This window comes from Dermacentor andersoni, chromosome 1, assembly GCF_023375885.2.
Source record: "Dermacentor andersoni chromosome 1, qqDerAnde1_hic_scaffold, whole genome shotgun sequence".
NCBI lineage: Eukaryota > Metazoa > Arthropoda > Arachnida > Ixodida > Ixodidae > Dermacentor > Dermacentor andersoni.
Window position 1 is genome coordinate 46,052,094 of NC_092814.1, and position 16,016 is coordinate 46,068,109.

General features: G+C 44.0%; 1 protein-coding gene across 2 annotated transcripts in view; it reads left to right on the forward strand.

The window, feature by feature from the left end:
- The window catches only part of FANCI (Fanconi anemia complementation group I), a 97,186-nt gene that overhangs the window by 50,305 nt on the left and 30,865 nt on the right, over positions 1–16,016 (forward strand). For both annotated transcript variants that reach the window (XM_050191107.3, XM_055061425.2), the window contains 5 exons: positions 3,688–3,789; positions 11,569–11,733; positions 11,834–11,952; positions 12,021–12,230; positions 12,297–12,461. In XM_050191107.3, coding sequence (XP_050047064.2) covers positions 3,688–3,789; positions 11,569–11,733; positions 11,834–11,952; positions 12,021–12,230; positions 12,297–12,461 — 761 coding nt within the window. The remainder of the gene's footprint in view (positions 1–3,687; positions 3,790–11,568; positions 11,734–11,833; positions 11,953–12,020; positions 12,231–12,296; positions 12,462–16,016) is intronic.

Sequence of the window (16,016 nt, forward strand, 5' to 3'; positions counted from 1 at the left end):
AGAAAATTGCACAAACAGGCCTGGAGTGCGGCCTGATCCCGGTGACCAGAACCGGTAACGCACTCTCTCACCAGAGCAGGATTGGCCACCCTGGTGCAGTACTTGGCCACAACCTCCTATATGAATACAACAATCGAACCCCGGCCCTCAGTCCCCAGCAGCCGCGAAGCAACTGACCACGGCGGCGGTCAGATCTGTGACGCTGCAGAGGGTGCTAAGAATACCTGGCTCCGGACAGGCCGCCATTGGAATCTGAACCTGGCAACGTTTAACGTTAGAACGCTATCTAGTGAGGCGAGTCTAGCAGTGTTATTGGAGGAATTAGAGGGTAGTAAATGGGATATAATAGGACTCAGTGAGGTTAGGAGGACAAAAGAAGCATATACAGTGCTAAAAAGCGGGCATGTACTGTGTTACCGGGGCTTAGCGGAGAGACGAGAACTAGGAGTCGGATTCCTGATTAATAAGGAAATAGCTGGTAACATACAGGAATTCTATAGCATTAACGAGAGGGTGGCATGTCTTGTTGTGAAACTTAATAAGAGGTGCAAAATGAAGGTTGTACAGGTCTACGCTCCTACATCTAGTCATGATGACCAGGAAGTCGAAAGCTTTTATGAAGACGTAGAATCGGCGATGGGTAAAGTCAAAACAAAATACACTATACTGATGGGCGACTTCAATGCCAGGGTAGGCAAGAAGCAGGCTGGAGACAAGTCAGTGGGGGAATATGGCATAGGCTCTAGGAATAGCAGAGGAGAATTATTAGTAGAGTTTGCAGAACAGAATAATATGCGTATAATGAATACCTTTTTCCGCAAGCGGGTTAGCCGAAAGTGGACGTGGAGGAGCCCGAATGGTGAGACTAGAAATGAAATCGACTTCATACTCTGCGCGAACCCTGGCATCATTCAAGATGTAGACGTGCTCGGCAAGGTACGCTGCAGTGACCACAGGATGGTAAGAACTCGAATTAGCCTAGACTTGAGGAGGGAACGAAAGAAACTGGTACACAAGAAGCCAATCAATGAGTTAGCGGTAAGAGGGAAACTAGAGGAATTCCGGATCAAACTACAGAACAGGTATTCGGCTTTAACTCAGGAAGAGGACCTTAGTGTTGAAGCAATGAACGACAATCTCATGGGCATCATCAAGGAGTGCGCAATAGAAGTCGGTGGTAACGCCGTTAGACAGGAAACCAGTAAGCTATCGCAGGAGACGAAAGATCTGATCAAGAAACGCCAATGTATGAAAGCCTCTAATCCTACAGCTAGAATAGAACTGGCAGAACTTTCTAAGTTAATCAACAAGCGTAAGACAGCGGACATCAGGAACTATAATATGGATAGAATTGAACAGGCTCTCAGGAAAGGAGGAAGCCTAAAAACAGTGAAAAAGAAACTAGGAATAGGCAAGAATCAGATGTGTGCGTTAAGAGACAAAGCCGGCAATATCGTTACTAATATGGACGAGATAGTTCAAGTGGCTGAGGAGTTCTATAGAGATTTATACAGTACCAGTGGCACCCACGACGATAGTGGAAGAGAGAAGAGCCTAGAGGAATTCGAAATCCCACAGGTAACGCCAGAAGAAGTGAAGAAAGCCTTAGGAGCTATGCAAAGGGGGAAGGCAGCTGGGGAGGATCAGGTAACAGCAGATTTGTTGAAGGATGGTGGTCAGATTGTTCTAGAGAAACTGGCCACCCTGTATACGCAATGCCTCATAACCTCGAGCGTACCGGAATCTTGGAAGAACGCTAACATAATCCTAATCCATAAGAAAGGGGACGCCAAAGACTTGAAAAATTATAGACCGATCAGCTTACTGTCCGTTGCCTACAAAGTATTTACTAAGGTAATCGCAAATAGAATCAGGAACACCTTAGACTTCTGTCAACCAAAGGACCAGGCAGGATTCCGTAAAGGCTACTCAACAATAGACCATATTCACACTATCAATCAAGTGATAGAGAAATGTGCAGAATATAACCAACCCTTATATATAGCTTTCATTGATTACGAGAAAGCGTTTGATTCAGTCGAAACCTCAGCAGTCATGGAGGCATTACGGAATCAGGGTGTAGATGAGCCATATGTAAAAATACTGGAAGATATCTATAGCGGCTCCACAGCCACCGTAGTCCTCCACAAAGAAAGCAACAAAATCCCTATAAAGAAAGGCGTCAGACAGGGAGATACGATATCTCCAATGCTATTCACAGCATGTTTACAAGAGGTATTCAGAGGCCTGGAGTGGGAAGAATTGGGGATAAAAGTTGATGGAGAATACCTTAGCAACTTGCGATTCGCTGATGATATTGCCTTGCTTAGTAACTCAGGAGACCAATTGCAATGCATGCTCACTGACCTAGAGAGACAAAGCAGAAGGGTGGGTCTGAAAATTAATCTGCAGAAAACTAAAGTACTGTTTAACAGTCTCGGAAGAGAACAGCAGTTTACGATAGGTAGCGAAACACTGGAAGTGGTAAGGGAATACATCTACTTAGGGCAGGTAGTGACCACGGATCCGGATCATGAGACTGAAATAACCAGAAGAATAAGAATGGGTTGGGGTGCGTTTGGCAGGCATTCTCAAATCATGAACAGTAGGTTGCCACTATCCCTCAAAAGGAAAGTGTACAACAGCTGTGTGTTACCAGTACTCACATATGGGGCAGAAACCTGGAGGCTTACGAAAAGGGTTCTGCTGAAATTGAGAACGACGCAACGAGCTATGGAAAGAAGAATGATGGGTGTAACGTTAAGGGATAAGAAAAGAGCAGATTGGGTGAGGCAACAAACGCGGGTAAACGACATCTTAGTTGAAATCAAGAAAAAGAAATGGGCATGGGCCGGACATGTAATGAGGAGGGAAGATAACCGATGGTCACTAAGAGCTACGGACTGGATTCCAAGAGAAGGGAAGCGTAGCAGGGGGCGGCAGAAAGTTAGGTGGGCAGATGACATTAAGACGTTTGCAGGGACAACATGGCCACAATTAGTACATGACCGGGGCAGTTGGAGAAGTATGGGAGAGGCCTTTGCCCTGCAGTGGGCGTAACTAGGCTGATGATGATGATGACACAGTGAGATATGCAGCACACTGTATGTGCGATGGAGCATGAATTTAAGGCATTTATCGTCTGTGCTCTTTGCTACCTTGTAGAAACTAAAAGATTTGATGTACCTTTTGAAGCATTCCAAGACTAGCTCTGGCAATGAGAGGGAAACCAGCTTCTCCCCAAGGCACGACCTGCATATTAAAGCTGACGTTCATCTTATACACACACGAACTGCTAAGGGTAGGTTTGAAACTTTTGACTGTTGGACGAACAGCTCAGCAAGTTTCAATCATCCTGGAGAGTATTACCAACACATGATCGTCCAGGAAAGTCAAGGTATTATCTATAAACTGGAAGCTTGTTGTTGAGAGGAAACGCATATTAAGAAATAGTGCACTGGACATAATTCAACACTTGCTCAGGACACATTTTAAAAATAAATGCAACTCTGGTGAGGGCCAAAAAAAAAAAATAGCTACTTTTCCTGGCTTTCTAAAATTCAGTGTAGCCTGCCCCCTCACTACTTCTTAATCGTTTTCTCCTTTCACATGACCGTGATGTCTTGCAAAAGCGATTAAATTCATGCCACTGATTTTTTTTGCTTTAAACCATTTTCTTTTTTTCAGCTACAGAAGTACTATGACGGAGATGACAGCTCATATCCGCCATTGAAATTGTCGGGAGTCGTCCAGATCAACATGGACAAGGCAGTTTTGCAAGAACCTCTGGTTTGTTGTTTTGTTGTGGACTCCTGTTTCTTTCACAAATTCAAAACAGTTCTGAAGTGTGTGTCTATTTTTTTCTAGTTCTTTTCTTTTTAATTAGGAAAATTCATTGTTCATAAAACAAAATATAGTGCAATTATCAGAAATAAGTGGCCCTAAACCTAATGGTTTAAGGCTCAATGATTGAGGCAGATACTAATGAATGCTATGAAAATGTAGGTTCAGTTTCTTGTGTGTGCAACCTGCATTCCATCAAGCCCTATGATTTTGGTATAGTGCTTGCAGTAGTTAACCTAGCTCACAAAAATATGTGCTGATAAGTTTACCTGGATCTAAACAGGGTAATGCATTTTTAGTCACCTTATGTAATGGTATGTATAATTGTGCTGAAATGCACATCTAGTACTAAAAATGGATGGACATGGACAGATATGAAAATTGTTAAAAAAACGCAATCATCTCTAGTTTGAATTTGTGCTGCACTCTTTAGCTTTACACCATAAACCAACCGGCTAAGTAACATTAAAAAGAACAGTAAAGTGAATTTAAATTTTGTATGTAGGCTGTAAATTTAGGAAGAGATGACTGGCGAATTCTTTAGTGCTTTTCAGAATTGTTATGTGATGAGCTGAAATTCAGTAGCACACATGCAGTCTTCAATACCTTCTAATTGTTGTTGATCGTACAAAAGTTAAATTTTCATTTTGTTTTCATTGGCTGGGTACCTTTATTGTGTTTGTATCTGAGGCAAAGATAAAAAACCAAGAATTAAACATGTACTGGCAACAGACCTCTCAAGTAAGGTGCTGGTACGAAATCGGCCTGGGCTCCTTTCATTATTGTCCTTTTGGTGTTCACTCTGAGAGACTATATGACGATGACATACAAAACCATATGACAAGTCCTGAGATGGAAGGGCACACTTAGGAGACTGATTTAGTATGTGCTGGAATTAAATATTTTGTGAGTTCATGTTCTGCTTGTAATGCAGAAATGATGCTCCTTATTTGGTATAAACCTCCCGTATTCCCTTGGGAGAGTTTTACTCAAGGAATGAGCTTTCTGCGGAGTACCCCACATCAAGCCATCTCCTCATCCACCTCTATTTTGGGTAACACTAGTTAGCTAAGCTAACATATTGTAGTTCACTCAAGCCATAGGTATTACCGGCCTGTAGTGGCACCTACTGGAATAAACATCAGCACTTCACGCATGATTGGATTATATTACTATGTCATTTAGAGTGTGGGGAGTACAAATAAGCTTTTCACCTGCCACTGTGGCTCAGTGGCAATGGTTTTCTGTTTTGCTGTGCATAAGGTTGCAGGTTCGATTCACGACTGTGGCAGCCACATTTCAATAGGGGCGTAATACAAGAACAATTGTGTACATAGATCTGCAATTAATCCAATACAATTAATCTGCAAGCCTTCAGCGCAGTGCCCTTCATGACCTACGTGTAGTTTTGGGATGTTAAACCCCACAATATAAATTTTCAAAAAATTTGCTTTTTTTTTCGAACTGTGTTTTTCAAATAACATGCTTAATATGAGGACAGAAATTGCAAAATGTGGTACAAGCAATCTGGATTCAACTTTTCAGAAGCAAAGAAACAAATTATGAAATAGCCTTTAGTGCCCTTTTAATGCTGCATGACTAGTGCCTGTGTGTTTTGTTTGGCATGTTTTCATTAGAGCTCACATCACCTGAATTACGGCAACTCTGTTCACAACTTCCACATTTTCTGTTTTTCAACATCGAGCACTCATTACGTCAGAAAAAAATTGGGTAGGCTGCATCAGGGATGCAGCTGTAGTGGGGTGTGTGAAACGCATAGTACGTGCTGCATATGGTGTATGGACACTATAGTGCACAAATGACGTAGCCAAGTACACAATTTACATTTACTCGCACATTAAAAAGGTTACATGCCTAACTAGTCTAATTTTGCTATTGGGTTTGCTCCCTATTCACAGTGGGCCCACTTGTTTTGCAGAGGGCGTTTGAGCACTAGGGTGAAGAAATGGTCCCTTCTACTGGTGGTGCACGAGACTTCCCTGTGCCGCTTGAGTCCGTCGTACTCGTAGATAGATGGTTGGGGCTCCTACCCTTATGCTCGCTATGGAGACAGACATGTTCACGTTTTGCTGTGGTGAAAGGGGTTGGATATCCCTCTTTCTCGCTGTCAGAGTCTCTTCATGCCATTTTTGGACTGTACATGTCGAACACAGGAAGGGAGCTGGGGCATAGCCGAGGAAGCATGAAATTTTTGCAACACATTGAATGTTTTTAGGCCTTACAGCTCCTAAGGAACACCAGTTTGAGTTTTATAAAATACAGTTAAATCTCGATAGAACGAACTTGAATATAACGAAATTCTTGATATAACGAAGTATTTAACTTTTCATAACCTCTTATCCATAGAACACCAAGTAATTAGAAGCTCAGTATAACGAAGTGCGTTTGTATACGATTTCAATGTAACGAACTTTCACTTCCGCAGCAAAGGAATGCCGAGACAATGAATTGAAACTTACGCGGACGCAGATGGTCAAATGATTGTACTACAAGCGGCTGCTTGCAAGCGCACCTCTCAAATTGTGTGTGCCGCGACAAGAGCGACCGCCAAAGTGAAACCGCATCATGTTCCATATAAAGTCCATGTGCGATAAGATCCTATCGTGCACCACACACTTTGTTTATTAGGTGCGAGGGTGAGATAGAAAGATGGTGGCTTCACCCACGAGTGCTGCCTCCCCACGCGAGCAAAGGGAAAGAGTGGGAAAGGAGTGAGCTCGCGATAGCGGCGATCAAGCTTGCACGAGGTGCAGGGCGGGAGGGTAAGTTGGTGCGCATCGCGATTTCTGGCGTGCGTCTCGGCCATTGCTGCACATGGCTGTAAGCGCGACTGAGTGCATATGCAGCCACGCACCCTGCTTTAGGGGTAATATGCCATGTGTGCAAAGAGTGGGCATGCCGACACGGCGTGGCACCATGTAAGCTGTCTTACTGCGCGTTTAGTATTGAAGGTTGCATAATCTCGAGTTTCGGTGGCCCGTTGGAGCGAGAGGCAGATGAAGCATTTGCTCCCTGCTGGCGGTACTTTTCATGATACCGTCTTCCCAGTGTGGGCGACGGTATCAGCCGCGGGGGTGAAGTGCATGTGAAAGCATGGCTGGCTTTGCTTAATTCGTACCACCGAGAAGATAATGTCAACGTACACGGCATGAAACCGTATCATTCGTTACCAACTCCCGAATTCATCAAAATGAATTGTTTTCTCATTCAAGTTTGCTTTTTTCGATTGCCCGGTAATTCAGAAAATTCTGCGGCCCCTTTCCATGGAAGAAAAATTGATCGATGACTGCACTTACTTGCATGAAAGGTCGAACTTCAATACGAAATTTCTATATAACAAAGCAAATTGCCGATTTTACCTTCGTTATATCAAGGTTTAACTGTAGCGAGCCCGGGATACATGGAGCGAACTTTCATAGCGAACATCACCCGGCACAAATAGACACAGCGGGACGACGCCGATGGTTCACTGGCTTACATTCAGCGATAAACAGATCGACACCGCCGCGCGCTCGCCGCTTATTTGTCAGTTCTGCCATGCCCTAAGAATGTGCTTTTGGATAAGAAAAAGAATACTAAATAGGGTTCTTATTGTATTATTTGTTGCTAATGACTAACAACTTGAAAAACAAGTTTTCTAGAGGCGCTTACAAATGATTTCCGCACATTTCATTGAGCTGTAAGCGTTTTAGCGGGCTGGCTTTGCGCTGTTTGGCTATGTTGAGCGGTGACACCGCGGAGCGCAGGCTTTGCAGAAGGTTTTGTGGTTCTCCAACTGTTTCTTTAGTTTACTTTGTGTAAAAGCACATTGTAGTTATTCATGTTTACTTCAGTTTCAGTTCCTGTTTTAAAGCCTCCTCCAACAAGCGTTTACTATTGCAGCCGAAGAGGATAGAATTATCGGTATTTGGCGTGAAATGGGCCTGTCAGCGGCTCTCGTTCTCGATGCCAGAAGACCAGGCATGGTTGGCTTCTAACTGTAATCTGTCATCGCTCTTTTCCCTCAGGGCACTCGAGCAGAAGGGACTAATGGTTGATGTATAGCAGGGGTGGTTTCTGACCGAACCACAAAACTAAGCTTTGCAAGCATGCGTGCCGACAGCAAAGAAAAAAAAATGGCTTCGGGCGCCATGAACGAGAAACCGTTTCGTCCCCTATACCCGAACCCATATGGGCGGCACCACACACACAGAAAAGACAATAATAAGAAAACGAATACAATGCACACACTATTTTGTGCCATGGAACCTTCGATCAGGTTGGTAAGAAAACTGCACCGCCCTTATAGTTATTATCTGTTTCGTGAGCACCTCACTTAATTTTGTAGACGAAAAATAAGTTTACACAAATTTGTACTTTTAAGCATTCAATATCCGGCTGTAATGACCAACGGTGTCGCTTTTACACACAGAGTCGCACACTGTTTCACAGTGTTTCACACACTGTCGTTAGGCGACAGTTCGGCAATAACATAGGCAATGATGGTGAAAAGTCTAACCTCGAAACGTCGAACCTCGTAGCCGATGTATTTTCACGGTCGCAGCAGCATTGCCGACCATCTTCTCCTCCGCATTCCAAATGCCACACACCGTAGAGAACGGTAGATCCTCAAACTCACTCAAGGTATGGGACAGCTTTTCCGCCAGCCCCCTCTTCTCTACAAACACCCGTATAAGGCGGACGTAACGTGCAGCATCTACCACTGTCGGGCCTTGATCGCCTGTGCTGTCGCTTTCTGTGCCGTCCTCATCACTGTCGTTAGGCGACACTTCGGCAATAAAAGAGGGAACGATGGTGAAAAGTCTAACCTCGAAACGTCGAACCTCGTAGCCGATGTATTTTCACGGTCGCAGCAGCATTGCTGGCCAACTTCTCCTCTGCATTCCAAATGCCGCACGCCGTAGACAACGGTAGATCCTTCTCGCGTGCCAGCTCTGACTCTTCGTGCCACGTTCGACAGTACAGATGATCTCCAATTTTTCTTCTTTGCTAAGCACCCTGTTTTTGTCCTATCTTGCACGACACCCCAACACAAGCCACAACGCTCAGACTCTGGCACGGCATCAAAATAATGATGATGTTGTTGTGGCTTCACCCTTCCAAGTGCCCTGTACGTTTGCACTTGGAGGCTGTTCGAATCTCTGAGGCTTGTTTTGCTGAGCCGCCGTGGTTTCGTGACGAAAAGTGGAAACACTACGTGTTAACCGATACGTACAGATACAAAACGCATTATGTTCAATGGCTGCTTAGTCGGAGATTTGACTTTACCACTTTTAAAATGAAACTATTGTTTAAGCGAGTACGGTTTAACGAGGTTTTACTGTAACATGTTTTCATTACAATGGTTTCAACAAGCAATCCCCTTTAAGCCTTTTTAATGAGGTGTCGTGTCAAGTTCGAGCAACGCCCGATACGGCGTCGGAAATTTCGGTTGTTATGCATTGGTTCAACAGACAGCTTGTAAGTCAGTTTTGTTGCACAACAACCGCATGGTTTTATGGAGTAGGTAACATTGTCGTGGATAAGTTCGAGCAGCTCCAAAAAATCTGCCTTTTTCTTATATCTAAAACTTGTTGCAGGAGCTGTGCACTCACCGAAAGCACATTTATTTGCAGTAAAAGCATCATTTAGTTCCAATTGTTGTGCTGGGAATTTGTCCTTTTCTCTGGCGAGTTGAGGACAGCTTCTTTCGACTTCAAGATCATAGAAAGTGAGCTTCATGCGATCCTGAAACGAGCTGGAAAAACTTTTTTCTTGCTGATCGAGATTGCTTGCAAGATACTAGCCTAGCCTTCAAGCTATAAGGTATTGTGTTTAGTACTACCACCTCTACCGCTGCTCATACTTGTCACTTGCCATGTGGCACCTACAAAAACACCAAATGGGGTGCTGCTGCACAGCATGTGTAAGATACGGAACTATGCTGTGTAGAGTGCATGATACTATGCGACAATACGTGTGTCCTCTAGGGCACCTACTAGTGCCTCTGATCAACATTGCACTTGCCTATGTATTGCCTCTGAGATCTGGCGGCACATTTTGAAGGGCATGACCAGCTAATTTTTGCTGTAGGGAAATACGCTGTTCCACTTCAGTAGCCGCTCTCTGTCGTGCAGCACGATTTGAAAGGTGCATTCGCAAACAATTGCATGTGATTCAACAACTTGGCCATGGTGTCCACAGTAGTTTCAATTTATTGCCTCGGTCTTCTTTGGAAGCAGCAGTGAAATTTTGTTATACAGTTAAACCTTGACATAACAAAATCGGTAAAGTCGGGAATTTGTTTTGTTATATCAAAATTTTGTTGTACTGAAATTAAACCTTTAATGCAAATAAGTACAGTCACAGACTGATTTTTCTTGCAAGGAAAGGTGCTGCAGACTTTTCCAAATTATCGGGCATTTGAAAAAAGCAAACTTAAATGAAAAACTAATTCATTCTGATGAATTTGGGAGTCAGCGACGAATGATACGGTTTAATGCCACATCAATGATATATTCACATTGTTGGTACGAATTAAGCCAAGTCAGCCACACTTTCACATGCACTCCATCCCTGCGGCTGATAGCATCGCCCGCACTAAGAATACACTATCATGAAAAGCGCCTGCAACGGGGAGCAAATGCTTCGTTTGCCTCTCACTCTAACGGGTCGCCAAAACTCGAGATTGCGCTGCCTCCAATACTGAGTGTGTGGGCAGACAGCTTAAATGATGCCATGCTGTCTCAGCATGCCCACTCTTTGCACATGCGGCAGATTACCTCTAAAGCAGGATGCGCGGCTGTGTATGCACTCAGCCGCGCTTACAGACGTGTGCAGCCTTGGCTAAGACGCGAGCCAGAAATCAAGACGTGTGCAAGCTTACCCTCTACTCCAGCCACCCCCTCCCCCTCTTTCCCTCTGCTCGCACGGAAAGGCGGCAGTCATGAAGCCACCATCTTTCTTGTTTCACCCTCGCACAATTTCACTTTTACCTAAAGCACACGGGGCGCGGTAGGATCTTATTGCAGTTGTGCTTCATAAGGAACATGATGCAGCTCCACTTTGGCGGTCGCTCTTGTCGCACGGCACGCTGCACAGAGGTGCGCTTGCCAGCAGCCACTTGTAATTACATCATTTGACCATCTTCATCCGCAGAAGTTTCAATTTATTGTCTCGGCATTGCTTTGGGGTGGCAATGAAATTTTGCTGTATTCAAACGCATACAAACACACTTCGTTATATTAAGGTTCTAAATACATGGTGCTGTATAGACCAGAGGTAATTAAAAGTAAGGTACTTCGTTATATAGAGAATTTCGTTATATACAGGTTTGTTATATGGAGGTTTAATTTATTGAGGTTAAAAATACATGGCATTCGATGGTCATGATGATATAAAAAGTTAAATAGTAATTCATGATATTGAGAGTTTATTTATATTGGAGTTTGTTATTTGAGGTTTAGCTGTGATAATAATATTTGATAACTTAAGTATATTTTAATACACCCGATTTCTGTTATTTTACTGTGGAGGGATATATGAAATTGCTTCAAATTTTTTTGAAGTGTTTGCAAAGGGCACTTTTTGGAGCTTCAAGTGCAGTCAAATTAAAATGCAATTCAAGTCTGTGGGAATCAGTTACGAATTGAAACATTATAGTTTCCTGCCCAACTTATTTATGCAGTGCTTTATTTTTTCTTTCTGTCTTTCTCTCACATGCAGAGTCAGCTTGTCCTTGGTTGCCATCGGTGCCTCATGGTTGCAAAGAAACATTCTCAAGGCTCTAGTGATGATAGACAAGGAAGTGGTGTGCAGCATACTATCCTGGAGCTCTTGAGGAACCTAACAAATGTCATGGTGGATGCTGAATTGGAGGCTTTCTCACTGGTACTGCATTGTGATTGAAATTAGCATTGAAAAGATTTCCTTTGTCTTTTTGCGTCATTTGGGACCAGTTTCACTTGAATGTATTGCATTCTGATTTCAGGACAAGATGTCTGACTTTAGCACAAGTAGTGTCGGTCAAAAGAACAGACTCATTGCAATAGAGCTAAGAAATATTTGTGAAGCACTCATTGAGCACACCCTGTCATGTGGAAGTTGGAGGTAGGTACGAAAATTTTAAAAAAATGAAAGCTATTGGAATCTTCCGTATTTTGTGGACTTACTTACAGTGCCAGCAGTGCACAAGTCGCCCTCAAGCTTTTTGGGCAGCTGAATGGCATTGAGCAGTTGCTTCAAAGTGCTTCCAACAAAAAGAAGGACAATAAAGCTAATGCTTCCAGCAAGAGGAAGGATGCCAAAGTAAAACCGGCACCACGAAAAAGTTTGCCTTCACTTCTTAGCACAAAGTTCTTGGGGAAGCTCTTGCAGAACCTTTTCTGGTAGGTGGCAGAATATATTCAATTTTTTTTTTATTTCTTTAGATGTGCTCTTCATTTTTCTTGTAGCTCTTCATCTGAATACAGCGGCCTCTCAGAATTGTTGGAAAATTCAAGCTTCATGCAGCACATAGTTGGCGCAGCACGGCATGAACTTGGGAAAGTTCAGGATCCTGGGACTTTTGAGGCCCTTTACAATGAACGCCTCCTCCAGTCACACTTCAAGATTTCCAGGCAAGTCTGTGCAAGTCTCAGTGTTAAGTGTCAGTACTAAGCACATCTTCAGCAAAGGTGTGCTTCCATCATCACTAATGAGGCCTCAGGAAGTATACTATTTACAATGTATTATATGGTTCAGCACCCTAGTAGCTCATTAAATTCACAGCAGGAGCCACCAAGCTGAGCTTTAATTTCTTTATATCTGTAGAAAAGTATGCAGGATGTAATGTATCAGTTGAATTGGCTTTTTTGAATCGTTACGAATTGTCTTTCACGCCGTGTCGTCGGCAGGAGGAGTTGCCAGTGTATAGTCAACGACCGATTTTCCGGACGCCTGGTTTTTGTGAAATGGCCGATAATGCAGACGGCTTCGCGGCACCACCACATGCCCTATAGAGTATAAGAACGTACGTCTGTAATTTCAGGCCCAAAGACCCTTCGCTGTCCGATTTTTCAGACTTTGCCGCGACCGCAGGTCCGAAACGGCATTAATCAAAGCCAACACCGCCGTTTTGATTATCTTGCCGCCTTACAGCGTTCTCGCACGCAGATCCGCTGGCAGCCGTAGCCACCAACGCAGAAACGCGAGGCTTAGCTGCTTCGACGTTCGCCGTTAATGTTCTTGCTGTTCAGTGCCGTGTTTTTCATTGAAAGAATTCGCCTCTGTCAGCAATGCGACTCTGCCTTTGTGGTCCCCGCCATTAGCTTCGAAGCTCGGAAAGCATGGCGCGTTGCATAAGGCAGGTTCCTGAAAGTTATCTTCACGTTAGTACGGTAGTGTTACGTAGTGAAGCATACGCAGAAGTATTGCAGTGAAGCATAACAAGTGTCGGACGGGGCAATTGTCACGGAATGCAGTATGTATTCCTTAATTATACACGCGTACACTCGCCATCTCCTGTCACAGTACGAGCACCGATATGCCTAATAACTGTACTGGCACGCATTCAGAGCTTTTTCGCATATGCTTGTGGCGATTTGAGCCCTTAAAGGACCCTGAAACGATTTTGACGAGTTTGTACAAATGTACTGAGTCGATAGAGTAGGTCCTTCTGATCATTAATGGACGCATCTAAGTGCTCCGCATAAAGCGTGTAATTTATTATAAGGTTTTAAATATGTACATCCCTGTCGATCGCAGCACTGCTCGGTGGAATTTTCAGCCGCCCCTACCCATATGACGTAAATCCCCCAATTGACATCAGTAGGGCGGGCTATCCGATTGGCTGCCTAGGGCGGGTCATCGATAATTTTTCCATCTTTAGGGTGAACAAATGATGTTTGTAATAGTTGCAATGTTAGTTCATTTGTTTCTATAGAAAGAAAGTAACAGAAAGAGAATGCAGAAGAACAATTTCTCACTACACTTAGGCACTTCCGGCACACAGCAAGCGTCGTCTGCTTGTCTTACAACGTGCTCCATTTGAGAGCGCCGCGGTCAGTTTCAGTCTGAGTCTTTTCGCAAGCACTATGATTTGACTTTGTTGCGTTTTGGACTGCAAACGTAGCGACTGGCAATATGCTGAGCTGCGACATCGTGTCCCTCTGCAAGGCAGCAGACAAGCAGACTGGCTGCAGTGCATCGGACTGCTGCTATCCAATCGGCACCAGGATTAGCATGTTTGCGGCCGTCACTAAACACCTGAAGATTACTAACGCAATAGCGTTTCGCGAGTCCGGTGTTAGGGTAAATGCAAGCGCAAGGGCCACAAGGCCTGGCCCTTTGACCATGTCGTTTCACGGGATGAGCAGAAGTGCAAATGTGAATGGTCTGCACAGTGCAGCCACTTGGTGGCACAGAGCTCAACCACACACAGTAAGAGGAACGAAATGTATTCTTCTTTGCTGCTGGTGTAAATTTTTCGCAGGTGTGCAATCGTTAACACATTGTTTTTGTAAATGTTTAAAATGTTTTACACTTGGTTAAAGCAATATTAGCGCTTTGTTTGGCTGGTTAAGCTCTGCGCCAACAGGTGGCTGGACCGCGGAGACCGATCGGGCCGCTCACGTGCATCTACGCTAAAGTTCCTTCATCAGCTTGAGTGTATGCGTCCACCGTTTCATCGAAACGCCCAGCTTGCCTGTGGTTACTGGAATACCTAATACGTTCGGCACTGCGACAGGATGCTCGCAACACATGCTTCTTCGATAGCTCTCAATTGGAGTCGACAGCCAAGCAGCTGGCAGAGACTTTGGAGAGGCTTTGCGTGCTCGCTCCTAGAGAACCGGAAGTCAATGACTCGACATGCCACCATGACGCAGTGAAGGTGGAGCTTAGCCCCGATCACTCGGTGAACAAGTTGAAGAGAAAATGCATGACTATGTAGGAGGTTAACTTGTAATATTCTGTAGCTCTGTTAATATGAGACGTTTCACACAAATTGTGGTGCGAGTGATTAACTTTAACTGTACCCTATGCGTCTACAAAATTTGTCCGAACAGTTTCAGAGGCCGCAGTAAAAGACATGCATTTATTTTGTCGAACTGCCTGATTTTTCAAATGTTTTCGCGGCCCCTAGGGAGCACTAAAAGTTGTGCGTTCACTGTACAACTGACCAAGAGGATGATTCAAATGGTTCGTGAAGTGAACATGCATCGGAAGGAGGACGAGAACAGAAGGGACTGTTCTCGTTCACTGAGAAATTGAATGAACGGGAAAGGAGGTGTGCCACCGCTCCTTTGAAGAAGCTTGAGATCAAAAAACAAAGTGTATTGGCTGACGCCGAGAGGCAGGACTCCCTCATTCAAACCAAAATAAACTCTTTCAAGCAACGAAATGCCACACTGAGGCGTTGTGCATGGGCTGAGAGTATGTCTGGACAGCTGAGGGTGACTTAACAGCTGTTGAGAGAGAATCTCACTTGTGACAAAGTTCAGACATCATACCAACGAGCTTGTAATCAATTGATAGAAATAGCTCATATTCAAAAATATTTGCTTCTGTATGCATCTCCTTTTTATTCGTATTTGAGAACAATCGACTCGATTCCCAGTTGGTTCTACCTTTTTTTTTCGAAGATATTTTATTTGCTGAGCATTTCACTAGCCCCTACCCCACGCCCGCTTTCTGTTTTCTTATTGAATAAAATAAGCATTACTCCTTTTTATAAAACCTGAAAGTCGCTTTTTTATTTTTTTAACATTCTTACTAGAGAGTGACAGCATCAGGCAACATGGTGTCAGCCTGCCTTGGCATAAAACGAAGTTCTGTGTCACTCAGGGAATATTGCAAAGCCACTCAGGGAAGACCTGGAAAACTCAGGGAATTCAGAAATGTCAACTTGGTAGACACACTGTGCGTGTCACTTTATGGCTGGTGAACACACTTTGTGCATTTGAAAACAGTCCCTTGCACCCAGGCCGCTTGCACTGCTGGCATGTGTGTTCCACAGCTGGCCAATGACCTGTACTGTTCATGCAGATGCTAGCGACTGGCAAGGGTCTCATTGGCCCTCTTTTTTTTCTTGCATTTAAGCTTAGCTTCCACTGATAATGAGCACGGTCTTCCCCTTTTTTTCACTGTAATGTCCTTGCCCTGCTTCAATAGACATGTGGTGATGTAAAATTTGA